Raw genomic sequence first — 25,232 nt, 5'->3', positions numbered from 1 at the left:
CAAAATATATCATTTGGCTTATAGTCTTCTATTGCTTAAACACCTAGCATACTGTACTGTATTAACATACTGGATGTATTGAAGAAATGGTATTTTAAATGATTATGTATATTTGAAAGTCTGCTGGAAATACAATACAATAAAGCATTTATGCAATACTGTTAGTAATGAAATATGGTTTAATGGGTAAAAAGTAGTGTTAAGATGAACATGCACATTAGCAAATAATGCTGGATGTAAAGCATGGTTTTATCAGCTTCATTCATTGTATGTTTGAATTAAGTTACCCACAATAGAAAAAAATATTATCCATTGTTTGCTTGGTGTCAGACGTCAGAATGGATTACAGTACACCAGTACACACCAGTACAAACCCACAATACACACACATTCTACTACAACACACTACCGGTCAAAAGTTTTAGAACACCCTCAATTTTCCAGTTATTTATTGAAATTCAAGTTGTTCAAGTCCAATGAATAGCTTGAAATGGTACAAAGGTGGTGAGCTGCCAGAGGTAATGTTACCCAAAACTGAAAAATAATGTGTATTTCAGAATGATACAAAAAGGCCTGCTTCAGGGACCACAAAATGGGTCAACAGTTTAAAGCTGTTCTGCAGAAATGGAGGTTGGCAATTGGTGCAGCCAACTTACTACCTCCTCTGTCTGTATAAAAACAGTGTTCAGAAAACGGTGTGGTACCATACCCTCGTGAACATCAGATGAACAGCGTTGTCCATCCATCCATCTTCTATGGAAACTGAATGTTTTTGGAATGTGGAAGGAATATGCAAACAGAGATGCCCAACGGAGATTCAAACCCAGATCTTCCTGATCTGACTGTGTGGCCAACATGCTAACCACTAGGCCACCGTGCAGCCCTGAACAGCATTGTACTGGAGAAAACAATTTGTTGCTACAAAAATGGCAAGAAGAAAGGGAATTAACAATGGAAGAGAGACAGATCATCTAAATACTTAAACATGTACTGTAGGTTTTTCCTCCAGAGAAATTGGAGTGTTGTAAAGGTTTAGTGTTGTGTGTGTATAAAACTTCTATAATAATAAACATTTCAACTGCAATGCTTATTATTTTTATCAAAGATTTGTTGCATATTCGGGGCCTTAATATAAGAGCTTCCCAAACATTCATTTGAGGTGACTCACCACAAATAAATTTGGATCACCACAGATAGATTTTGCATGACCTTTTTTCATTTTTAGATTTGCCGCTATCACAGACACATTATATTGGGACTGTCTGTGTTCACAAACAGCCAGGAAGTCAGCCATTTTGGTTTGGACCAGCTCGTTTGGGGTGAAAACTTACTTCGATGAACTCCTCCTTGGGACTTGGAACAAATGAACCCAAATCAAAACCACGGATACAAGGCGAATGGGCGATGAAATGTTGCAAACAATTTAAGCCTATGCCGAGGGCGGGGTGGCGGGGAATGATGACAATTTTTGGTGGTCAGACTGATGACTGACCACAAAAGTTGGGGTGTTATATTGTGGTAGCACCTCTACAGTAAAGGGGTCGCACGTACCGTACTGCTAGGTGGCCGATCTGTATTGGTCCACATACAGCACCCAACTCTCACGCATGGCTCCATGTAGCTGCTCGGCCATAACATGGGTCACACCTTGGGCAACGGCATCGACCTGCCGGCAAAACTGCGTTAGGACAGCTAGTACTGATACTAGGTGGTTCGGTATCCGTCACACCGAGCACAATGGGTCGGAAGAGGATTTGGGACCCACTGATCCTACGTCCACCACAAAGAGTACCATGAATTCAAAGCACCCAAAACGAAAAGTTGTGGTTGGTGATTGTGGACCCTGCAGGGACCTCACCACCCTAACTACTGCTGGAGAAGAGGATGGCCTAGAATGTCAGTAAAAACTGAGCCTTATGATCTTTATAAAAGCAAGCATATTGCATTGTAGTTTATTGGATGGTAAATGTCTTGTGGTCATTGAGCCCATGTAAAGTATTACACAGTAAAGTATTATATAGTACAAAGAAACTATTTGAGAACAATCATTTTTAGATATAAATCCTTTTCAGTTTTCAGCTTTCTGGTCATACCACTCTAAATGCTTCCACGAAAAACACAATGTTTATCAATCTTGTATCCTCAGAATGCTCCTCTTCTCCAGATCGTTCATCTCTTTGAGAATCAGAGCCACGTTGTAGCGGAGTTCCTGGAATTTCGCCACTGGCACCTGCACAGGAAAACAACTGGTGAAAAATGTCTGCATTGATTGTTAATGTTAACGTGCTGTCATCTGATTGTATAACACCTGCTGTGGCAGCAGACTCAATCCTCTGACTTTTTTTCTACTTTTAGTGGAAGCTACAGCAGTCGCCAGTCTCAGTTGAGGAGACTAGCATGGAGTTTGTCGCCCCCTGTTGACGGAAGCACCTTACTATTGAACTGGTTTGTACATAGAACTACAGTACTGTAATTTCAAGAACATACTTTTCATTACAAATACTGTTAAATTGTAAAAAAAAAAAAAAAAAATCCTGTAGTAGAACTGAGAATTTTATTATTATTAAATACCAGACATTTTCTGTCAATTAATTTGCCGCACGGTGGTCTAGTGGTTAGCATGTTGGCCAACACAGTAACAGTCTGGAGATCGGGTTCGATTCTCCCTTGGGCATTTCTATGTGGAGTTTGCATGTTCTCCCCGTGCGTGCGTGGGTTTTCTCCGGGTACTCCGGTTTCCTCCCACATTCCAAAAACAAGCATGTTAGGTTAATAGGAGACTCTAAATTGTCCATAGGTATGAATGTGAGTGTGAATGGTTGTTTGTCTATATGTGCTCTGCCATTGACTGGCGACCAGTCCAGGGTGTACCCCGCCTGTCGCCCCAAGTCAGCTGGGATAGGCTCCAGCATGCCCCCGTGACCCAAATTAGGAGAAGCGGTGTAGAAAATGGTTGTATGGACAACAATCAATTAACTGAAAAAGCATTCTTATGATGGTGGCTTTAATTTCAATCCTTAATTTGTTTATATTTGTTTATATGTAATGATATTTATTTACTAGAATATTATATACAGTAATATATAATATTTCTGTTTTTTATACAGTATGTGAGTACTGTACTGTCCTTAAATCCATAAAAATGAGCATTGTTATTTTCACTTTCTGCTATACACTCACTGGCCACAACATTAGGTACAGGTTTTTTTTTTAAATCTACAAACTAAAACCGCAATAATAAACATAGTTTGAAAATAATGCTAAGTTCATACACCTTGTGTCATAAAAAAACATGTAATTGCTATTTTTGTGACCCTTTATCAGTACATCTACAGTACATTACTTATCTCAACCTGCGATTGATTCATTCTTCAGCGGTTAACGCAAAACAGATAAGAAAAACATTCCGCGCATGACGTTCTCGTTAATATCAGCACAGTTAATCCAGTACCTCAAATTGATGTGAGCGTCCATTGGACAGTTTCATCTGCATCAGCACAGAAGGCTGCAGTGCTTTGGCCACAGAGCTGAGGGAGACATATACTGAAAATGACTACAAGTCAACAAGCAGGACAAAATGTCTTCCAGTTGGTTAGCATCCCTCTCAGGCTCACCTTGTAGAAATGGCGACGTCCACTCTCCACTTAAATGCATCTATTGTAGGCAGGCGGGGGTCCCTCTGAGAAGTCGCTGCTTCCAGAGCTGCACGCCTGCAAATACAGAGCATCCGCATGAGAAATACCTCCCTCTCATGTTAGTAATAAAAAAGGGAAATATGTGCAACTACTTACCGATTTCCAAAAACCACACTGCAGAAATCTGTTATTAAGTCTTCTGGTATCCTGAGGTCAAAACAAAGCAGTCATTAACAGGAGAGGAAGTACAGGACGGAGAACAGTGATCAATAAATGACGATTCTTGCCTCAGGTCGCGAAGATCTTCTTTAAAGGCCTAGAAAGGTAAATAAACTTTATCAGACAAGTTCATGAATCACTACTCTGCATTAAAAAAAAAATTACGTAACGGCAATGCTAAACATAACTTTACCAGATATGTAATGCGAACTCACCACTGTGTGTACGTGCATTTAATGTTAATTACAGGACTAATTAACAGAGATTGTCAGAGATTGAAAGGGCGCACTGTGCAATTCTCTACCATACAGCTCGGGGGCAGTGTTTCCCTGAGTGTGAGATCAGTGCATTACCAGTAATGGTAACAGTGTATTAACGTTTCAAATGGGAATTAATTCCATCGCCCGTTACTGGAAAACTATACAAGTGTTAGTAACGTAGCTTGCAACATTTGTTACTTTTTTACGTCTAATTTCCAAGGTATTATAAGCAGCTCACCTCCTGTTTAAGTAATGCCGGTGGTATGCGGATAGCCTCAGACAATAATCTGTACATTCCAGCTACGATGTGACTGAGCTTCTCCTGCGGAAGCGCACTAGTTTCTGCTATTGACTTCATCGTGTCTCTGCAGTCCTTCCCCTCCAGGGCATTCACCACAGCTACAAAGAAAGAATGCACTCAAATTATATGTTGCACAATTCAAATAGGCAATACATGTTTTGTTTTCAAGCGATCGTCGATTTCAGCAAGTACCTTTCAGTAATTTTCTGAACATCTCTTGCTCCACATCCTTGAGGTGTTTTGCCATAGATTCGATTTCTGGGGGTATTCTGCCACCCAGAAAGCTGCTGTCCTTTCCTTGGGTTAGTGACATTGCTAAACACGCAATTCCGTACAAAGTAGTAACTGGAACGGAATTACAGATATGTGCATATCTTTCGGTGTCTGTGATAACTTCCGCGTTGTGTCACATGACGATCATGTAATTGTCGCGATGAGTCTTCTTCTTCTTCTTCTTCTTCTTTTAGTTTAATGGCGGGTTGCAACCATGACTTGAAAAGGTGCATACCGCCACCTACTGTACCGGAGTATGTAACATGGGCCATATACAGTATCTTACTTTATGCTATCTTAGATAGTGAGGAGACTACTTATACTACTACTAATAATAATCCTAATAATAATACTTATATAATACTATATATTACTATATAATACTATATAATATAATACTAAAATATTCTAATACTTATCTATATTCTATTATATAATCCTGTGTCCTTCAAATATTCTATCACTGCCCTCTGTATATCTCTTACCCCCTCCCCACCTGTTCCTAAGATACCCTCAATGCTCCATTCCCTTCCTATCTTCTTAATTCTTTTCCTTAACGTTACACGTTCTTCCCTATATCTCTTGCAGTGTAGTAATATGTGTTCTACGTTCTCTATACTTTTGCATTCCATACATACTTTTCATTTACATTTCCCTATCAAAAACATCTTGTCATTTAACCCGGTGTGATTGAGCCTCATCCTAGTTAACACTATTTCCTCTTTTCTGTTTTTTCTCTTCACCCCTTGTGTGCTGATAGATTTTTGTACTTTATAATACTTTCTCCCGCTACTACCCTTATCCCACCTATTTTGCCATTTCTCCATCATTTGTTTTTTGATTATTGCCTTTACTTCGTCTTTACCAGCAGGTATATCTATAATTTCATTCCTTCTAATTCCCATTTTAGCCATTTTATCTGCCACCTCATTCCCCTCCACCCCTACATGTGCAGGCACCCAGCAAAATCTTATGTCTATTTTTAACATGTGTAGTTGGAATAAGTTTTGATGTATTTCTAATAATAAATCCTCTCGACTTGATTCCATATTTTTAATACTATATAATGCTGCCAGAGAGTCCACACAACATACCACTCTATCTGGTTTTATTTCCTCTATCCATTGCAAGCCTATAATAATTGCCATCATTTCTGCTGTATAAACCGAGAGCTGGTCAGGTAATCTTTTAATGATGCTATAATTCATTGTTGGTACATAGATTCCAATCCCCACCTTCCCTTCTTCGCTTTTTGATCCATCTGTATACATATCTAAGTAACCATAATATTTGTTTTTAATATATTGACTTGCCTTATGTCCTTTTTCATTATCTTTCCATTTATTTTTTAACTCTGTTATATGTATATCTACTTCAGGTTTCGGAAATAGCCAAATAGGAATATTGCTTATGGGTGTAGAATTATTAATATGTATATTTTTTATGTTATATTTATCTATTTTATCTTTAATTACCCACCCAAAGCTATTACTTTTAGTTGTATTATACTCCTAACATTCCTCTATCACATTCTTGGCCAGATGTCCATGCCTACATCCTTTAAGTCTACTCCAGTATGTTAACATAAGTTGATCTCTTCTCAGGTCATACGGTACTTCTCCTAACTCCACCTGCATTGCTTTAATTGGTGTTGATATGATTGCACCTGTACATATCCTAAATGCTTTGTGAATATTTCTTTCTATTTTCATTAAATGTGTTTTAGCTGCAGCTCCATATACAAAACTTCCATAATCTATATTTGCTCTCATCAAAGCTCTATATATATATATTAGTGACTGTTTATCTGCTCCCCACTCCTTACCTGTAACAGCTCTCATTAAGTTTATTATCCTCTTACATTTCTCTTCTACCTTTTCCACATGGGTCTTCCATGTGCCTTTCTGATCTAGCCACATACCAAGATATTTAAAATGATCTACTTTTATCATGTTTTGTCCATATAGCATCAGGTTCTGATTTTTTATGCCTTTTTTCCGGGTAATCGTCATGTAACATGTTTTATTAGGTGATAGCTTAAATCCCCAGTCATATGACCATTGTTCTATCTTCTTTATTGCTTCCTTCATTTTACTTGTCACATTTATAGAATCTCGTCCCCTTGCCCAAATCACTCCATCATCTGCATATAGGGCCGACCCAATCCTTCTATCCAGATTCATGAATATATCATTTATCATTATGTTAAACAAAACTGGACTAATTACACTCCCCTGTGGTATACCATTTGCTATACTGTATTCTTCTGACATCTCTGATCCTACTTTAACTTTGAACTTTCTGTCCGATATGAAATCAAGGACCCAGTTATAGAACCTACCTCTAATTCCCATCCTATTCATCTTAATCAATAAACCCTCCCGCCACATGGAATCATAAGCCTTTTCAATATCAAAGAATACAATATTCATCAACTCTTTCATTTTAAAGGTTTTCTCTATTTCATTACTTACTCTAACTACAGCATCCATTGTTGATCGTCCTTTTCTAAACCCACACTGATAAGTTGTAAGTAACTCTCGACTTTCAAGGAAATAGTTAAGTCTTCTGACTAGAACTTTCTCCATCCATTTGCATAGATGTGATGTAAGAGCAATAGGTCGATAATTCACAGGGTGTTTTGGATCCTTACCGGGTTTATTAAATGGTAAAATTAATGCACTTTTCCATTGCTTTGGTATTATCCCTTCTTCCCATATTTTGTTAAATAAATATAATATTTTTCCCAACATATTTTCTGGTAGATTCTGGAACATAATATAACTCAATTGGTCTTCTCCTGTTGCAGTATCTTTACTTTTATTTAATACTATTAGCAATTCATTGATATTAATTTCAACATCCATCACACTCTCCTCACTATCCTGTTTTAGTAACACATCCCTATTCTTTTTAATCATCCTCTCCTTCCCTCGTCTATGATTTTCATCCAGATGGTCTCCACTATGCACCCCTGCAAACTTTTTCCCCAGCACATTTGCTTTTTCTTTATCAGTCACATACATTGTTCCCTTATCTTCTAATATAGGTATTTTAGTAAACACGTTTTTCCCACTCATCTTCTTTAACATTGACCATACATCTCCTATCTTAATTTCCCTTCCTATGGCAGAGCAATAATCCCTCCATGCGTTTTGTTTACTGTTTTTAATTACTCTTCGGGCTATAGCTTTTTTCCTCTGATAATTTATTACATTTTCTTGGCTGAGGTTCTTCCTTAACCTTCTTAATGCGCAATTTCTTTCTTTTACAGCTGTTGTGCACTTTTCATTCCACCATGGAACCATTTTCCTTTCCCCTCCAATTGACTTACACGGTATACTTTTCATTGCTGCCTCTATTATCTTATTTGTGATCTTAACTGCGCATTCCTCTATGCCACCTTCCATTGATATTGAATTTGCTGCTTTACTACATTCCTCCCTGAATTTTCCCCAATCCGCTTTTGAAAAGCACCACTTTTTATGTCTGTGTCTTTCTTTGATATCTACTTCTGCGTTTATTGTACAACTTATCGGAAAATGGTCACTTCCTATACTTGTGGTTTCATTTACATACCATTCACAGGAACTTGCCAAGCTATGTGAGACCAGAGTTAAATCAATGCATGACATTGTATTTGACCGTATATCTATTCTTGTTCCATTTCCCTTGTTTAAGCATACTAACTGTCTGATATCCATGAGTTCTTCTACTACTATTCCATTGTGATCTGTTTGCTTACTTCCCCATAAACTATTATGTGCATTAAAGTCCCCACACCAGATCTCTCTACCACCATGCCTCCTTATTATCTTCTCCATTGTTTCAACATCTAGTAGTTTACAGGGGTTATATATATTAATAATGATTATATTTGTATTTGCTTGATGTATTTCAACAATCACACATTCTATTTCATTTGCTGTTGTTATTCTATTATATATTATTCCATCCCTCACAAATGTTGCACACCCTCCCCCTTGGTTTTCTTTTCGATCGAATCGCACTGATTCATAGCCATTCAACACATAATCCAGCTGTGGTCTAAGCCACGTTTCTTGCACACATATAATATCAGGTCTTTTGCTACTTTCTGTTATATATTTCTTAAGTTCTTGTCCATTTGCTATTAAACTTCTTGCATTCCATTGTAGGATGTGGAGTACCATTGTGATTTTAATTACCGTTCTGAGGTCCTGCATCATTATGTATAGTCAACATACTATGTATTTCTTCTGCTTTCACGTCTTTGATGTTTAAATATTGTTCTGCCGCTTCCACAACCGTTTTGATCCTGTCACTTTTCCTTTCCTGCCTCGTGGCCACATTGATGACTTTACATATAAAAGCTACAAAGTTCTTTTTATTTACTACTAATGTGTCTTCTTCAATTGCACACTTATGATTACATTTCTGTTGGGGAGCATTCCATTCTGATTGAGATCTTCTATGGTCTGTTCTCTGAGGAAGTCCTACTACTTGTCCTGTCTGGTCTATATGAGTTTCCTGATTCTCTACTGGTTTATTTTGCTTAATTACACACATACCTATATTCTTTACTGCTTCAGCATATGATACCTTATTTTCTCTTTTGTATTTTTGCACTTCTTTGGCATGTCTTTGCACTTCACATCCGCCATATGCGGCACTATGTTCTCCTCCACAATTGCAACATCTTAGTTTAGCATCGCTAGCACATTTCCCATAGTCATGTTCTCCACCACACTTTGCACACCTTTGCCTCCACTGACATTGCTGTGCTGTGTGTCCCATTCTCTGACATTTGTAACATCTTAGTGGTTGAGGAATGTACTCCCTCACCCTAAAATTCATACATCCTATACGTATGTCTGTCGGTATTGTCTTTTCAAATACAAGTAATACAGACAAACTGTCACTTTTTACTCCTCCTCTGCTGGTTTGGAGTCGTCTAGCTTCTGTTATTTTGCCACCTCTTATTTCTCTCTTCACCTCATCCATGGACATTTCCAACGGTACGTTTGATATAACTCCTCTTATTACTGCTGCCTCTCCTGGTATGTGTACTTTTATTTCTCCTCCATCAAGGTACTTCAATCTCATAATGTTTTCTTGCTGTCTTTTATTTGCTGTCGAAATTAATATTCTTCTGTTATTGAGCATTTTGGCGTATTTAACTTTCCCTATTTCTTTTTCAATTGCTTTAGTCAGATGAACTGGGTGAAAATGTCCTTTATCTTTGCTCATTGTAATAATAACTTTGTATTCTTCATCTGACTCTTCTTTGCCATTTGTTTTAGCTCGTATTTTTTTCTTTGTTTGTCTTCCATCATGATCTTTCCCGCTGCTTGCTTCTGACCATGACTGTTTCCTTGCTATTTTAACCTGTGTGTACTCCATCTCCTCTGCCCCTTCGTCGCTAACATCATCTGAGCTACAGCCCATTGTTACACTCACGGTACAGTTTGGTTGCACTCGCACTTCAGCTCCCTCCGCTCCACCGCCACCAGCTCTTCGTATCTCTTTTGGTTTGTTGCAGGTCGTGGCGCACCGGTCTCGTCGTACCGGGCCCATATAGGCCGTCGGCCGAGACCTATGCAGTCCACTTCCCACAACCCACCTCCAGTCCAGATATCAAATCTCTCAACTATATATTCAATACTTATTGTATTCCTTATCTCGCACTTTTCGCGCTTCAATTTTGGCGCCTCGAGCATTCGACAGTCACTTCCGCCTCCTCCGTCACTTCCCACAAGCTCTCAGCTCACTTCCGTACTTCCGCCGTCGCGATGAGTCACTTCTCGCGAGAACAATTAGCTCGTCGGTGGCGAGGATTTGCAAATGGAGGTTGCGGAAAATCTCAGACTTTGAACGACAATAGGTTGGTATTATTTGCCTCTTTTATCCCACAAATCTACCCAAGTTGTATTTAATAGGTTCAGAGTCAGTCGTATGTTAGTAGGATGACTTTGCTATCATTTGATGGCTTTTGTCGCCGCCTGGTTGGCATTTAGCAATAGCCGCAAGCTAACAATATTAGCTAGCGCTGCGCTATTACACCACGCAATGACCCACTAAGCAAAACAAAACACTTGTAAAAACAGGAACTTGCCGCAAACAATACTCCAAAAACGCAGTTCATCTTCCTTTTACATGTTTACTTGGAGTGCACGACAGCAAGTTTGCCTTCTGTTTTACTTGACGATTTAAAAAACAAGGGTGACGTCAAAGTGCCAGCGACTACAACATTAAGCGAAAAACAGCGAAACTCTGTTTAGCTGCATTGAAAATGAAACAATAAAATATGTCTTTAGCTTCACTGTATTTGCTATAATTCGGCTGAATTGGTTTTGTCGTTGAAAGTGGCAGTTGTCATCATGGTAAGACTGGTTTGGAGCTACTCGTCTTAAATTCAGATGATATCACGTGGTTGCATTTTCATTTTTGCCTTGTTTTAATGTATACTGTTACAATTATACTGACATTTGGCATGTTTGGCAGGCATTTCTACGTTAGGGCTGGGAATCTCGGGGTACCTCACGATACCATGCGATGATACTGGCTCATGATAACTGTAATATCTCGATATGGCGATAATAACAGGCTCCGTTCTCCAGCGGTTTGTGGTGATTATATTTGAATAGTAATTTTAAAAACGATACACGGCGACAGCGTGTCGATAGTCCATCGTAAGGTTAAATATAGTAAACTGATAGTTTTCCATATCGACATTTTGTCACACTCTTATTCTGCATGTAATCTTAATGTCTCTCCTTTGGCATCAGGTACACGCAGCCATGTCTGATTCTCTGTATGAGAAGTTTTTGGCCCCCGAGGAGCCTTTCCCTCTCCTCTCCCAGAGAGCCAATCTCAGTGATGTGGGAACGCTTGATGTCAGTGATTTTGGCTGTCAGCTCTCATCCTGTCACAGGACAGACCCCCTACGCCGCTTCCACAGTAACAGGCAAGTAGCGCATTGTCTCCCGTGGGAGAGGTGGGTTGATTCATCGCTAAAAGGTAATGATAATTACAGAATCGCACTAAGATGCAGGCGTGTTGGCGGTCAATCATCAGCTAACGGGAGAGGCAATCACATTAATTAGTTGACTTATCTTATGACTCTTAAGTCGTTCTTACTTGTAATCTTATGTCTGATGAATTGTGAGCTAATAATTCATCCACTTGCGGTTCTCCAGGTGGAACCTGACTTCCTGTGGGACGAGTGTGGCCAGCTCCGAGTGCAGCGAGGAGCTCTTCTCCTCTGTGTCTGTCGGCGACCAGGACGACTGCTACTCCCTACTGGATGACCAGGATCTGACATCCCTGGACCTGTTTCCGGAGGGCAGCGTGTGCAGCGACGTTTCCTCCTCGATTAGCACCTACTGGGACTGGTCCGACAGCGAGTTTGAGTGGCAGGTGGGTTGGCGATTCATTTCGGATTCAACTGATTGGTTGTAGATGAATGTGAGGTTAAACGCTGTCCTCCAGTTGCCAGGAAGCGACATCACCAGCGGCAGTGATGTCCTGTCCGACATCATTCCTAGCGTCCCAAGTTCACCTTGTCTGGTTCCCAAGAGGAAGCCCAAAGCTCACCCTCACCGCAACCTGGATGAGCTGCCTTGGAGCGCCATGACCAATGACGAACAAGTACTTCCAACACTGGCAGGGTTTGCAGGTGGAGGACAACATGCAGCCACCTGAAACCTGCGTCGCTCTTTCAGGTGGAGTACATCGAGTACCTGAGTCGTAAGGTCAGCACAGAGATGGGCCTGCGAGAGCAGCTGGACATCATTAAGATCATCGACCCCTGCGCTCAAATCTCTCCCACAGACAGCGAGTTCATCATTGAGCTCAACTGTCTTACCGATGAGAAGCTCAAGCAGGTGGGTCATGTGACACAGCTCTGGTCCGTCATGCGAAAGCGTCCATGTCCCCTAACCCGGCGCCATCTCCAGGTGCGTAACTACATCAGAGAGCACAGCCCGAGGCAGCGGGCCAGCAGCATCCGAGAGGGCTGGAAGAGGAGCAGCCACAGCAGCGCCAGCACAGGCGGCGTCAGCGGGGTCAGCAGCAGCAACGCCAGCATGGTCAGCTCAGCGAGCTCCTCGACGGGCTCCACTGCATCCAACTCTGTAGCAGGTAAACAAATAAATAATGATAGCATGGTATTTGTGCGGTGTGTCTCACCTCTATGGTGCCACGTTCTAGGTGGTACTGCTTCAGCCTGCAGTGGAAGCAGCGTCGCTAACATTAGCCGCGCCCACAGCGACGGTAACCTTTCGAGTGCTGCAGAACGCATCAGAGATTCCAAAGTAAGCGATGCATTGCATTTACCGCCTGGCTGAATTAGAGTTTGCAAAGCATCCATTCTCGCCTCCATTTTTACCCTGTTTTGTAGAAGCGCTCCAAGCAGCGCAAACTCCAGCAGAAAGCCCTGCGCAAGCGGCAGCTGAAGGAGCAGCGACAGGCCCGCAAGGAGCGTCTGAGCGGCCTCTTCCTGAACGAGGAGGTGCTGTCGCTGCGAGTGACCGAGGAGGACGACCACGGAGACGACCTGGACATACTTATGTGACACCAGTGAACCAATCAGTGCTCCCTCTAAACGCCTGCTCTTACCACTGCAGATAGCTTAGCATGCTTAGCCTTGGCTAACACCAACATTCTTCTGGTACTCGTTAACATGGTACCTTTTGCCAGTGGCTATTTTGAGTAACGCTAACACTATTTAAATGCGTCTTAATGATCCAGAAGATTGTAGACTCGCTAAGCTAATTGAGAAGGACAGATACAGCACACACATACCTAAGTAGTGTATCTCTACAGGTATGTTGGAAACCACCACTGACACATGGACTGAGCTGCTCTGTCCTTCTATCTTCCGGTCCCATCGTACTATCAAGGCGTTAGAAGGAGCACTGAAGCACTGCATGTTCTCACCCACACCATGATTCAGTAACTCTCAGCTTTGTTCCTTTTATCAATCCACCTCTTATCCATGTGTTGTAAATAAATAACTGCATATTTACTGCTTGCTTTTTAAGCTTATCCCTAGCGACAAAGGTTTAATTTCATGTTTTCTCCTTTCCTATCTGTGTGTAGTATGACACTCGTGACGCCACAGACGCTTAGCGCAATCATATTTAGACTCATTTGTGTTTACTATGTTGGTTTCAACTGTTTTATATTTTTTCCCCCCCTGATAGCACTCCGAATGTAACTCTGCCACGGCACAGTTTCTGAATGAATAGAGCATACTGGAAGATCATGTGTGTTCACGTACTGTACACAGCGGCTGTGTTTCTGATGAACGCTAACATCCAGCTAACATATTCAGTCAAGTACAGTGTTTGGTGGCATCGTAGCTACCTGAGATAAAAGTAACAACCCGCTTGTTCTCTCCATCTCTCTGCTACGGCGTGTTGAACCACTCGCAGTTAACAGTCTTTACTTTGTAGTATACTCTAATTTCTCCTGAATGGATTTTTAATTGCAGCAATTATTTTCCAAAGCAGTTCTATGTATTGCGTAGTGTTGAAATAGTATAAAACTCTATTTTGGGGAGGGGAAAAAAAGATAATTTTGAAAAGAAAAGTGACTGATGCATTGAAATTATTTGTGTATATAAAGTTTTGATGATTATGGCATTAAACATCTTTGGAAAAATACATGTCACATGGGAAATGATTGGCTGACTAATCCGGATTTAAAGTTTTGTTTAGTAGTGCGTATGCATTACAATGTGTATCAAAAATGATACGTATTTTTCTAGCTTTTGCTCCTGATTTAAGATTTTATATGAAACTTTTAACAGAAACATAACAGGTTGATTATTTCTTGCCAGGGTGAATTTCCCTGCTGTGGGATTAATAAAGTACTACTACTAGTAAGTATTACAAATATATACAGTATATGTATACTTGGTGTTAACATGTTTTCCTAATTTCCACACTATTAAAATCCTAAATGTGTTTTGTGACTGTGGACCACCGTACACGTGGCCCACGATGGTACTGCGTTTAGTGAAAAGTGACTTTTTGCGGGTCACCGTAATGATTGCTGTATAGCATTGGTACATTTCTGTATCAATTCATTTCATAATGAAATAACTCGGAATCATGTAATTCTACAGTGTAGCAAGCATAATGCAAAACGAAAGACACTTGAAAGTTTTAAGAAACGCACGATGACATTTTTCCACAAGTGATATAACAGCTAGCAATTGTTGTTCCCTTGTATTACAGTCCGAAAATACGTAATTCTAAGAGTTGTGAGATTTTGCTATTCATCCCAGACCATCGTAGGTGATCTCACGGGGGTTATTGCTAATCAGAAATTTATAGTATGTTAATAATTGGAACGCACGTGTGTGTGTATGTTACTGAAACACAACTTCAATTTTAAAAAGTAATGCGAAATGCAGCTCTTCTTCTGACGGTAGCCAAAATATGTATTTCCTGTTAGTGCGCTCGTTCCACTCTCCCGTCCAATGGGTGGCGATAAAGCACTTGAAGCTGATTTACCAACCGCCTTTTAAGAGGGAAGAAGAAAATCCGGACCTGCTATGTGACGTCATCGTGTTTACATATTTCGCTCGCTTGTTAGCACGAACAGAACAAGACTGCTGACAATTTGTTTACACGCATGCAAATAAATATCTAATATAGCGTTTTGTGGCACCGCAGTGGTGTTTGTATGGCGGCGCACGGCCTTTTGGGCAACGAGCCCGAGTCTATCGACTATTCTGTGCACGAAGCCTGGAACGAGGCCACCAATGTTTACCTGCTGGTTATTCTAGTCAGCTTCGGCCTGCTGATGTACGCCAGAAAGTGAGAAACAATCTTTGTTCCTCTTGTGCTTTTTTTTCCCTTCATTGTTAGGTTGCTGACAGCACAACGGCACCCCATTGGAAAGTCGTATTCTTTGTCTTGCACCATCCTTGGGTTTCTTATAGCACAACAAAACTCCATTAGAAAGACCTACAATTTCACGTTTGCTTGGCTACAGTTAATTATAATTACCTTGCTGATTAATAACATGCATATGAATATAATCTGTGCGACGCTCCGGTTTAATCGGCATGTTTAAACCTACCTAATTCACTATAATTGGCGTCACGCCGTTTCTCATAATTCAGAAACAAGAGGAAGATCATGCGTATCTTCACCCTACCTCCCACCGCGGGGAGCAGCCCCGAGCCGAACTTCTATGACAGCCTGCAGAAGGTCCGCCTGCGGCAACAGTTGGAGATGTACTCTTTGGGTTAGTATCGCCTGTTTATAACACACATCCCCCTTTGGTGGTCTTAGTCATCCCATGTCCTTCTGTTTGGTCTTCTAGCAAGGAAGTTTGAGCAGCAGCAGGCGGACAGTGTTCAGCTCTCCATGGAATGAGGAAGGCTCTCATTCTGGTATATGGACGCCACGACACTTCATGTTTGAAGAAGCTTTGCAAGCCTCTTCAGCATTGCAGTGGCTTGGTGAGAGGAACCAAAGCTGTCACTGAAGAACTTTTTCATGCTGGGAGAACATCCACAGTGAAGAATACCTTTAATGTAACATTGTAGTTTTGTTTTTTTAACGTGTAAAATGTGCAGTCGTTAGTTGCTAAACCCATAATTCTGGCCTCAAACTGCAATCAATGAGGTTTTGCTAGCACAAGAAAAGGAGCAAATCGGCGGTCGTACCAGTCAACATTTGCATTGTAAAATAAGAACGATCCATTCAGATTCATACTTAAAATAAAAGTGAAAAATGAGAACACGAGCTGATCCATCTTTTCTGGAAATTCAAAATGAAACCCAGTAGCTTAGCCTCCGTACGCCTGTATGGATCAGGGCAAGCATCAATTCCTGCAGTGTTTTCAAAGTCTACATTTAAGTGTTTAAGCAAGATATTAGACACAGCAGGCTCTACAAACACCATTGTCAGCCTAAAAGGTGTCAAACAGTCCTTTATTTGAGCACAACTGCACGATAAAACACGTACGTTAATGATAGCAATGACAGTTTCCAGTTGTGAAAATTGAGGATGTTTTGTTCCACGTTACGGGTCTTTGGAAGCATATACTGATTGAGGATTCAGTGCTGAACATACACAAATTGCTCCAAGAAAGAGAAAAAAACCAAAATGTACAAATCAGATAGTTCAATAGCACTCACCAAAAACTGTATAAAAATAAGATTTCAAAAGCAGTCATAAAATGGCAAATATACACACACGCATTGCCAGCACACAAAAAATTGCAATTGCAATAAAAAAAGCAAGTCAGCAAGCTGATATCGCAAAGACACACTTGCCAATCTTTTGAAGGGGACCTATTATGCTAATTTTCTGGCCTTTGTATTGAGTTCTGGACTCCTGTAGAGCAGCCACACACGATACCCCACACAGAACGCTTTCTAAATCTTCCAGACTCTGCACCTCTTCCTGCAGTGTTTCCTGCCTCCCGCCCAAAAGGTCTGTAATTTACTCTACTCTCGGCCCGGTACGCATCCCGCCGAGCCGACTCCGCAGTGATTGGTCACACTCCCAATTGCTCCAGAGGACTTACGGACAGCTGCTGAACCCCTTTTGTCAGATTACTTACACAAACACAGGACACTGATAAATTGTTACTGACAGCTTGCTCTTCTGACTCTTCAACACGACAAAGTTAGAAAGGCGTCGGACTTCAGCAACAGTTTGGCGGATAGTCCAGCTTCGTTTTGGCCCACGTTCACAAAACAGTCCCGTGTGAAATGCCGTTGAATCTTGCTGGCTGGGAAATCGGCAACTCAACCACTTCTGCCTGACGCTTGCCTCTTTAGGCACACCTGAACAAACCTGTCCTGGGAGCCATTGCTCGACGTGCTAATATGGTGAGCAGGCATGGCTGGGCATGCCAATAAAAGGAAGTCCGCGTTGCGTTGACGTCAGTAGACCTCAGTGTTAAAAATAACACTGTAAAACAACAGCGTGCAGAGCCGTCCAAAACTGCTTTCTAGGCTTACTTCCAAATACGCAAACCTCATTATCTGACGTGTTGTCATCGTTTAAACACGAGAATACAACATTGCAACAACATTTATAGGTCAGAAAAGAGAAAAAGCGGAATAGGCCCCCTTCAGACATTTTCATCACCCCTAATCGGGGGCCACTTCAATATTTTTGAAAAAAAAAAGTCAACTATATTTATATTTAGATATACTAAAAGACAAAGCTTTCTATTATTTATTCCTATCAACAGTTCAACCTTATTGTATTGTGTCTTTTGCACTTTTTTCCCCCATTTTTTAATTTTTAAAATTTTTTTACAATGAGCCACGGGACGCAAGTGCCCCCTCGGCGGTATTTTGGATACCCCTGCTCATACAGCAACCACAACTCTCTACTATTTAGCTTGTTAGCTCCTCATTGTGAGTGAACATTAGTAATTAAAGAGAGAAGGAACGTGTTATTGCAGCTGGAACTAATCGATGTGTTACAACAGACACTTTTACTGCAAATCTTAATTTGAAATCGGAGAAAGCGTTCGCTGTAGAGTGGGCTGCATATGTCTGAACGAGTTGTATAAACACAGGAAAGAATTTTCCACAATGTCGTATACGAGGTTATGTTGTTTTTGGACGTTTACATCATGCTACACGAGTGTTTGTAGGGGGAGGAGCGAGCTGGTGTAGCATGCCTCAACACAGGACCTTTATCCAGGTTTGAATTCGATGCTGAATCCAGTGAAATGCAACAAAATGCGAACCTGGAGAGCAGCAGAGCGTATTCAGGTCAAAATGCGTGCATGTTGGCAGGTCTGCAAAGAGAAGACGTTGGAAAGGCAGCGAGCGAGATAATTCAGTGTGGCCTGCGAGGACACACCCTGACGTCGGCGACCGAGAGTGAGCTGGCGTAATGGGACCTCCAGTCTCTGAGGAAGAGCGCTTCTGCTTGGCTCTGTAGCGTCTGCTGTCCTTCTTGCACCTCCGAGTCCGTCTGGTTCACCACCAAGCCCACTCCAGCCACCTCAGTGAAGTACGCCTCAGACCAGTTGGATGTGCCTGTCACACAGAACGGCTCATTTCAGTCGATGTGCAGGCGTCGGAGCAGCACCAAGAAGGTGACGTACCGATGTAGAGGACTCTGTCTGTCACCATGTACTTGGCGTGGTTGACTCGAGCGAAAGGGATCTTCATCTGCTCCGCGGTTGAAGAGACTGTGAAGATTTTCTGCAGGGAAACCAAAGCGTTTAAAGCCGATGTTGTCAAAAACAGTAAGGAGGCGCTAAATGCTCTAAACGCACCACTTCAATGTTACATTTAAGTGGAGGCCTGTTGAGCACCACCAGCGACTGCAGGAATATGAACATGGCGGCAGGCGAGTTCTCCCAGCAGCTAACCAGGAGGCGCACATTCACGCCTCTAGCGCAGGCTGCCGCACGCACGGCTGAGTCAATGGCGGGCCAGAACCTGCGAGCGAGACACGACACGGACAAACTGTCAAATGCAAAATGCATTAAATACACAGTTATCGTACCAAGTAGAGGAAAGACCCGTAGTGTACAGTGTGTATATGTGAGGACTGCTTGAGATGTTTGGTCACATTTGTGCAATCCTTTTTAGGCACGTTCTGAAACTTGCATTATTTTAGCACGTAAATAAAACATACATGTGCCACTATTAGAAAAAGCCCACAATTTGTACAAGTTTATGTCTTCATGCTTCGCTGATCATTTTTTCTTGTCAAGTGTTTACATGTCATACTTTGTTCGGGGGCCCTTGAATACACTTTTAAATTTGTGTGGTCTGTGAGATGCAAAAGTTTGTTTGGCTACGGAAGCGCTAGCTTTGACAATCAGTGCGGCCTCAACACTTGCAGTGAAGTGTGTGAGGTATATTAAAGAGAGAAGGGGAGGGTCTGTGCCAAACCCCTGCATTTTTATGGGTGCGTCATTTGTGAACATAACACCTGCACATAGCGAGAATCCACTGTATTTTGGGCTTCCGCTGTGATGCATTTAAGTGCTGGTGTAAAACATGGCAAACTTGAGCTTTCTGTAAATTATCCTCCCAGGTCCATAACACTTCACTGTACTAGATGTATAATACTTTCATTAGCCTACAGTATGCATAAAAGACAGTGGTGTCATGGGGCATCAGAGCCACGTGCCTTTTACACAGAAAAATGGCAGCGTGAAAGGAGCCCTTTAGCCCTTTAACTAATAGCATGCATGTGATGCAACATACAATTAAATCAGCAGATGCTAGAGCGGCTCATCACCTGAGTGGTTTGGTGAACTCTGACAAAGGAAGATAGTCCATAACGGAGATGAAGATGAATTTCTCAGCATCATCAATGACGGACAGGATGGTGGTGAGATCGTCAGAGCGTCCACGGGCTGAGATCTGTGGGGGAGAGCTCTGCGGCACACAACACATGCATCGCGTCAGGAAATGTTTGATGAAATTGACTGAAGATGGAGGATTGTATTTACACAGCATACAGTAGATGCGCGCCTAGTCGCATATATTCTTTTTAACTTCAATAGAAAGTGGTCTGGTGGCGCTATCTGCAGGGGAAAAAGGAAAAAAAGAGTGCTGAAGCTATGGAGGCTGCAGCGGGCACTGTCTCACAAGTCAATTCACTCATTTTCCTGCAGGAAGACGGTGCGACAAGACCAGGTGTTTTGTAACTGCAGTGTTTCACATACATTCAGTTATTTGTCGCAACCCCACACGGACTTGGTGCTACCTTTTCGCCCTCGCTCGTCAACACATTATAATGAGACTGTGCGTGAATGTAGCTTTTCGTTTCAACCCGGTACAGTAGATGGCATCTGACGTCCGCTTCCTAGCACACCCCATGCTCACCTGGTCTGTGAGTAAGATGATGTAGCAATGTTGCCATGTTACTTACTGTGTCATTATGTTTAGCGAGGTTGTCTTTATTATTTTTTTTAAAGCCACAAGCAACAAATTAGCTACTTTTTCCAGGCACTATTGGACACTTTTGGAAACTTGAAAGGACACATCGCTCTTCTCAACAAGCAGCTCTGACTCCATTCTAGAAGTACTCGCAGGTGGATCCATCTCGTTTGTGACAAAAATAAACAGGTCTTTTGTAGTCCTAAACATTTGTTTTGCTTTGGGGTTTTTTGCTCACTTTTTGTCTTTCACAGCGTCTATAAAAAATTACATACACATGCGTCATGACCAAGTATGCAAATTAAACTACGGCGTCATGTAGCCCCACCACAGATAGATTGCAATCCTGTGAGAAACATTGAACCGTATGTTTTGTAAGTACCGTAAAATACTGCATCCTGTCTGCCTTTAATTGTTTCTTAAGATTCAAGAGTTTTAAGTGTTGAATGTGTACAACTTCCTTTAAAATATATTTAATAGCTGTGTGATGAATATTATACAGCAATATAGGCATTTTTAAGGCTTTTATAGGTGCATCCATTAGTGCTTTTTTTAAAAACTGTACTTCAGAAATGATGGTTAAACTCACAGATAAATAGACTTGGGCAGCGACTCTATTGAAGTTGACATGCAAAGGATGCTGCGAGCTGGACAGGGCAGTAAAGCGAGCAGGCCAATATGGTGGCAAGGAACCATTGAGGCTCGCGTACAGCTCAAAGATACGAGAGGCGTCTTGAGCCAGGCAGCTGCAGTCCTCCACTACCAAGCCCACCTCTTTCACCTGGATGAGACACAGACAAACACGTGGGTAAACGCATTATTTTGCTTTCCACTAGAGTCTCATCTTCATTCATGAGGTTCTAATGTGGGCCATCTTCCATTTTGTGTGACATCCAGCTGAGGGATGTCATGAAACGGTCCTTTACCTGACTTAAAGAGCGCCAATCCATGTTGGCGCTACCCAAGTAGAGGTGCTTCTGATCCACCACCAACATCTTGGTGTGGACGATGCCTCCAGTTAAAGACTTCAGATCCAACTCTTTGATGTTTGCACCTGATCAAAAAAGATATTCAAGAACAAGATCAGGTTTTGAAGATGTTAAAGAAGATTTCGGAGAAGAGGGGTCTGTGTATACCTGCTGCAGCCAGCTCCCCGGTGTCTTGACTCACAATCTGAGGGCTGTTAACAACCATGCGGAGCTTCACGTCTTTGGAAAGGAGTTGCTTAAGCCGCTCAAAGACCCTCCTGCCCTGCAGAAATATAGAAGAAACATCAGCAGCGTGGCAGGTGTCACGTGAAGGACAGACACTCTTCTTGCCTGAGTGTCCAGGGGAGCAAACTCCACTTGGCTGCTCCGCAGTGACACGTAGAAAGCGGCGATGCTGACTGAGCTGTTGGCCTTGTCCAGCAGCCTGAGCCAGCTGGTGGCTGTGCTCTGTTGCGGTAATGGGCTGGATGGGTACAGACCCACGGGTATGCTCTCCACCAGATGAACTCTGAACATGGACAGTAAAGCGTTTCATTCACTCACACAGTCATGTTGATCATGTTCATTTTTACCCCTCATGTCACCCTACCTGCCATCCAGAGACAAAATGTTTCAACCCTTTGTAGAGGAGAACCTGTTTACTCAAAAGTGAGATTTTCTTTGGCTTTCTGTCGCTTTTGTTGACAAATGATTCCAAAATGACCAGCCTCAACAACATGACAAGTGAACGCCCACTCCTCGCAGTAAGACTCCAGTGTACCAAACACTTGTATGCAGCGTGACTGTTATTCGTTATAATTTGTTATGACATTAATGCAGAAATTTTATTTTTTTCTAAACAGTGGTTAACTTCTTTTTACACTTGTATGACAATTTAAAACGCTTGTAGCTGCAGTGCATTACAGCATTTATCACTATAGTTACAACCTTTAAGTGTGGTTACCTACTTTTTAATTTGTACGACAGTTCAAATTAAAGTGTAAAATGAAAATATTTCACTATCACGTGCAAGGCAAGCGGTAATATGATATAATACAGTAATCCCTCGTTTATCATGGTTAATTCAGTGAATTTCCGCAACGTAGGATTCCTATTTTTAAATGGAATATTTTTGTAGCTAGAGCATAAAAACACTGTTTGACCTTGTGAATCCGATTTTTAACATTATTAGCACCCTCTAGACATGAAACAACACCCCTACAGTAACCGTTACACTCCTATTTCCCGATACTGTACAGTTGATATAATAACAGTAAATGTGCCATTAAAGTCATAATTAAGACTCATGCTTGTGTGTTGATGTAAATTTTCTATGCTATATCTACAAAAATATTTCATTTATAAATAAGGAATCCTATTTGGCGGAATATGACTTATCACGGTCGGGCCTGGAACCAATTAAAAGCGAGAAACAAGTGATTACTGTATTTGTATTTTAGTTCATTTAGCCATTTTACGGTTAAAAATCATTACATCAATACGTAAGATTTCCTGAAATATGCATATTTTTTGACTAGCAATAGGCCGTAATCAACAATAAAACAGCATTATTTATTCATAGATTTTTGAAAACTGGCATAGACGATGGCAACCAGCCCAGGGTGTACCCCGCCTCTCGCCCGAAGTCAGCTGGACTCCAGCATACCCCTGCAACCCTAGTGAGGATGAGCGGCATGGAAGATGGATGGATGGATATTTTTGACAAACCGTGATAGAGTCAAACCGCAAAATTTGAAGCGCAAAGTGGCAAGGGACGACTGCACATTGATTCCCAACCACTGTGACATAAGAGTTCTATGTGTGCTGCGGGAAATTATCCACTTTTACTTAATTGGTCCAAAAATTATTTACTAATTTACAAATAATATATCAATTACAGGGCTGCAGACTAACTCTTTTTTACTACAGTAGGAGCACAGTGGAAGTGTCCCCCCCCGCCCCAAACTTAAAATTTTAGGAGCACAAGCAGAGAATCTATGGGCGCGCACCAAAATCGACTTGCAAAGTCACATTTTCCTCTCATTTTCACTGTATTACTGATAAATACTTGAACAATAAATGGCACCTGTCTTCTCTAACTACCCTGTTTCTGTCCCTCGCTTCTGGAAGGCCTCTTCGGTGCATCACATACGTGGTCCACCAATTGGCCAATTGCAGTGGCCATTCGTCCTCTCATATATATCAGCCCGCCTTTGTTCTCTTTGGTGTTCGTCGCCTTTCTTCTTCTTTTGGAGTTAATGTCGATTGGCAGACTAGCTCATTTGCAAATTACTGTCAACTACTGGGCTTAAGTGTGGAGCAGAAGTTTGACAGCAACAAAAAATATTCAATAATAATACAATAAAATTGGCAAATCAACTGGTACAGTTGCAAACTTCCGCAAGACACCTTGTTAGCAGGGCCAACCAACCCGCTGTTTTTTCGCCTTTGTGTGAAATGAATTTTGTACTATTTGACACAAGCCTGCATTTAATTTGATACCTGTTTTAGAGTAATACTAATACATAGAAAATCTTTTTTTTTAAATCTATTTTTTAATTCAAAATAACACAAATAACAGAATAAATTAAACATTTTTAATATTTTTCTTGTAGAAATCTCAAAAACAGTATAAATTCAGTGTCCAGGTTTATGAGAGCAGGTGTATCCAGCAGTATTAAAGCTACGTAATTTCCGCTACTTTTTTCTTAAAAACTTTGAACCCTGCGTCTTATACCACAGTGCTGCTAATTTATGACCATGTTCTAATCTCGTGACATCGGCTATACTTCAGAACTACTACTCATCATTTTAATATTGTGCCGCTCACGACTCAGTTTGGAAACGGTAGCGCTTTCTTTGGTAGTAGCCAATCACGAGCCATGAGAAAACTCTCAACGAGCCTATCAACTCATCTGAAATCGCAAGAGGTCATTATCCAATATAACAGTTTGACTCACGGTGTCATCTTACAAAGAACACTAAAATCATCACACAGCAACTAAACACCCAGGTATACCTAAGAAATATACAAGACAGGTACCAATACGTGTTTAAATTAAAGAACAACTATTTTAACTTGATTGGTTGACAAGCTCGTCATGAGTTCCCTTATAGCTCGTGATGGGCTCCTGCCAAAGAAAGAGCTGCCGGGTCCTCACGGATTTGTGTCCCACAATGTGTCATGTTATGACGTGGACATGTGCGGCTTATAGTCCGGTGCGTTTTTTCCATTTATATAGAAATCTGTTTTTCTCTCTAAATTTAGTGGGCGTGGCTTAAACACTGGTGTGTCATACACCGGAAATTACGGTGATTTGACAAAAACAAAGGAGGGGTGAGCTATTTCTGTTTTACGTGACTGGCAACATTTAAAAATTGTACTTTATTTACAAAGCAGATCACCACTCAAAATGTGCTCATTTGTCATTAAATAAAGGCATCATGCGCGGGTACGTGAAAAATGTACTCACAATGTCTCATATTTAAGTTGCAAAATGCGACCATTTAGTCGCAGTCTGGAGCGCTGTCTATGTTCATGTATCTATGCCAGTGACATACAGTAGATCCCTGCACATTCGCGAGTCCAAATTCACAGATTTCTGGTCAAAATAAATATAACCTATTCTTTTCTGCAAAAGTAGGCCTTTTTTCTGCAGAAAGCACATCTCACTCACTCTAAATCAGTAATTTATTCAACAGTGA

The 25,232-nt window shown here is 41.2% G+C and overlaps 4 protein-coding genes across 9 annotated transcripts in view; 2 read left to right on the top strand and 2 right to left on the bottom strand.

Annotated features, from left to right (window-relative positions):
• Positions 1–196: 196 nt before the first annotated feature.
• Positions 197–12,742, bottom strand: commd5 (COMM domain containing 5). 3 transcript variants are annotated; one of them, XR_008572936.1, is made up of 7 exons: positions 4,608–12,742; positions 4,353–4,513; positions 3,792–3,951; positions 3,615–3,710; positions 3,452–3,527; positions 2,309–2,414; positions 197–2,230 (listed from the first exon to the last, which is right to left on the bottom strand). XR_008572936.1 is itself a non-coding variant. In XM_054792547.1 (7 exons), the coding sequence occupies exons 1-7, from the start codon at positions 4,726–4,728 to the stop codon at positions 2,129–2,131; spliced, it is 636 nt and encodes a 211-aa protein (XP_054648522.1). In that variant the 5' UTR covers positions 4,729–12,516; the 3' UTR covers positions 200–2,128. The 3 variants fall into 3 exon arrangements, 1 of the variants encoding a protein (XP_054648522.1); XM_054792547.1 differs by lacking the exon at positions 2,309–2,414 and having other exon boundaries at positions 200–2,230; positions 3,792–3,842; positions 3,923–3,951; positions 4,608–12,516; XR_008572937.1 differs by lacking the exon at positions 2,309–2,414 and having other exon boundaries at positions 205–2,230; positions 4,608–12,725.
• Positions 10,458–14,341, top strand: fam199x (family with sequence similarity 199, X-linked). The gene is made up of 8 exons (XM_054792548.1): positions 10,458–10,551; positions 11,456–11,634; positions 11,867–12,086; positions 12,159–12,317; positions 12,392–12,553; positions 12,626–12,809; positions 12,879–12,982; positions 13,069–14,341. Exons 2-8 carry the CDS (start codon positions 11,468–11,470, stop codon positions 13,240–13,242), a joined length of 1,170 nt encoding a protein of 389 aa, XP_054648523.1. The 5' UTR covers positions 10,458–10,551; positions 11,456–11,467; the 3' UTR covers positions 13,243–14,341.
• Positions 14,342–15,213: 872 nt separating this feature from the next.
• On the top strand, positions 15,214–16,448 carry smim19 (small integral membrane protein 19). Its single transcript, XM_054792435.1, has 3 exons — positions 15,214–15,496; positions 15,805–15,929; positions 16,008–16,448. Exons 1-3 carry the CDS (start codon positions 15,363–15,365, stop codon positions 16,058–16,060), a joined length of 312 nt encoding a protein of 103 aa, XP_054648410.1. The 5' UTR covers positions 15,214–15,362; the 3' UTR covers positions 16,061–16,448.
• The window catches only part of pld7 (phospholipase D family, member 7), a 15,422-nt gene continuing 6,622 nt past the window's right edge, over positions 16,433–25,232 (bottom strand). For all 4 annotated transcript variants that reach the window (XM_054792428.1, XM_054792430.1, XM_054792432.1 and 1 more), the window contains 8 exons: positions 21,879–22,056; positions 21,696–21,810; positions 21,486–21,613; positions 21,149–21,340; positions 19,916–20,055; positions 18,939–19,104; positions 18,765–18,864; positions 16,433–18,696 (listed from right to left, as the gene is read on the bottom strand). In XM_054792428.1, coding sequence (XP_054648403.1) covers positions 18,494–18,696; positions 18,765–18,864; positions 18,939–19,104; positions 19,916–20,055; positions 21,149–21,340; positions 21,486–21,613; positions 21,696–21,810; positions 21,879–22,056 — 1,222 coding nt within the window. In that variant the 3' untranslated portion in view covers positions 16,433–18,493. The remainder of the gene's footprint in view (positions 18,697–18,764; positions 18,865–18,938; positions 19,105–19,915; positions 20,056–21,148; positions 21,341–21,485; positions 21,614–21,695; positions 21,811–21,878; positions 22,057–25,232) is intronic.

The sequence above is a fragment of the Dunckerocampus dactyliophorus genome, chromosome 11 (genome assembly GCF_027744805.1).
Source record: "Dunckerocampus dactyliophorus isolate RoL2022-P2 chromosome 11, RoL_Ddac_1.1, whole genome shotgun sequence".
Taxonomy (NCBI): domain Eukaryota; kingdom Metazoa; phylum Chordata; class Actinopteri; order Syngnathiformes; family Syngnathidae; genus Dunckerocampus; species Dunckerocampus dactyliophorus.
This window is presented reverse-complemented; position numbering and strand designations above follow the sequence as displayed.

Excerpts from the sequence above, each read along its gene's own strand:
- commd5 (XM_054792547.1), bottom strand. The coding sequence starts at position 4,728 with ATGTCACTAACCCAAGGAAAGGACAGCAGCTTTCTGGGTGGCAGAATA. Across the intron at positions 4,514-4,607 it reads GTTCAGAAAATTACTGAAAG|CTGTGGTGAATGCCCTGGAG; the intron begins GTACTTGCTGAA and ends CTTTCTTTGTAG. Across the intron at positions 3,952-4,352 it reads CGGCATTACTTAAACAGGAG|GCCTTTAAAGAAGATCTTCG; the intron begins GTGAGCTGCTTA and ends TTACCTTTCTAG.
- fam199x (XM_054792548.1), top strand. The coding sequence starts at position 11,468 with ATGTCTGATTCTCTGTATGAGAAGTTTTTGGCCCCCGAGGAGCCTTTC. Across the intron at positions 11,635-11,866 it reads CGCCGCTTCCACAGTAACAG|GTGGAACCTGACTTCCTGTG; the intron begins GCAAGTAGCGCA and ends GCGGTTCTCCAG. Across the intron at positions 12,810-12,878 it reads TGCATCCAACTCTGTAGCAG|GTGGTACTGCTTCAGCCTGC; the intron begins GTAAACAAATAA and ends GCCACGTTCTAG.
- smim19 (XM_054792435.1), top strand. The coding sequence starts at position 15,363 with ATGGCGGCGCACGGCCTTTTGGGCAACGAGCCCGAGTCTATCGACTAT. Across the intron at positions 15,497-15,804 it reads CTGCTGATGTACGCCAGAAA|AAACAAGAGGAAGATCATGC; the intron begins GTGAGAAACAAT and ends CTCATAATTCAG. Across the intron at positions 15,930-16,007 it reads GTTGGAGATGTACTCTTTGG|CAAGGAAGTTTGAGCAGCAG; the intron begins GTTAGTATCGCC and ends TTGGTCTTCTAG.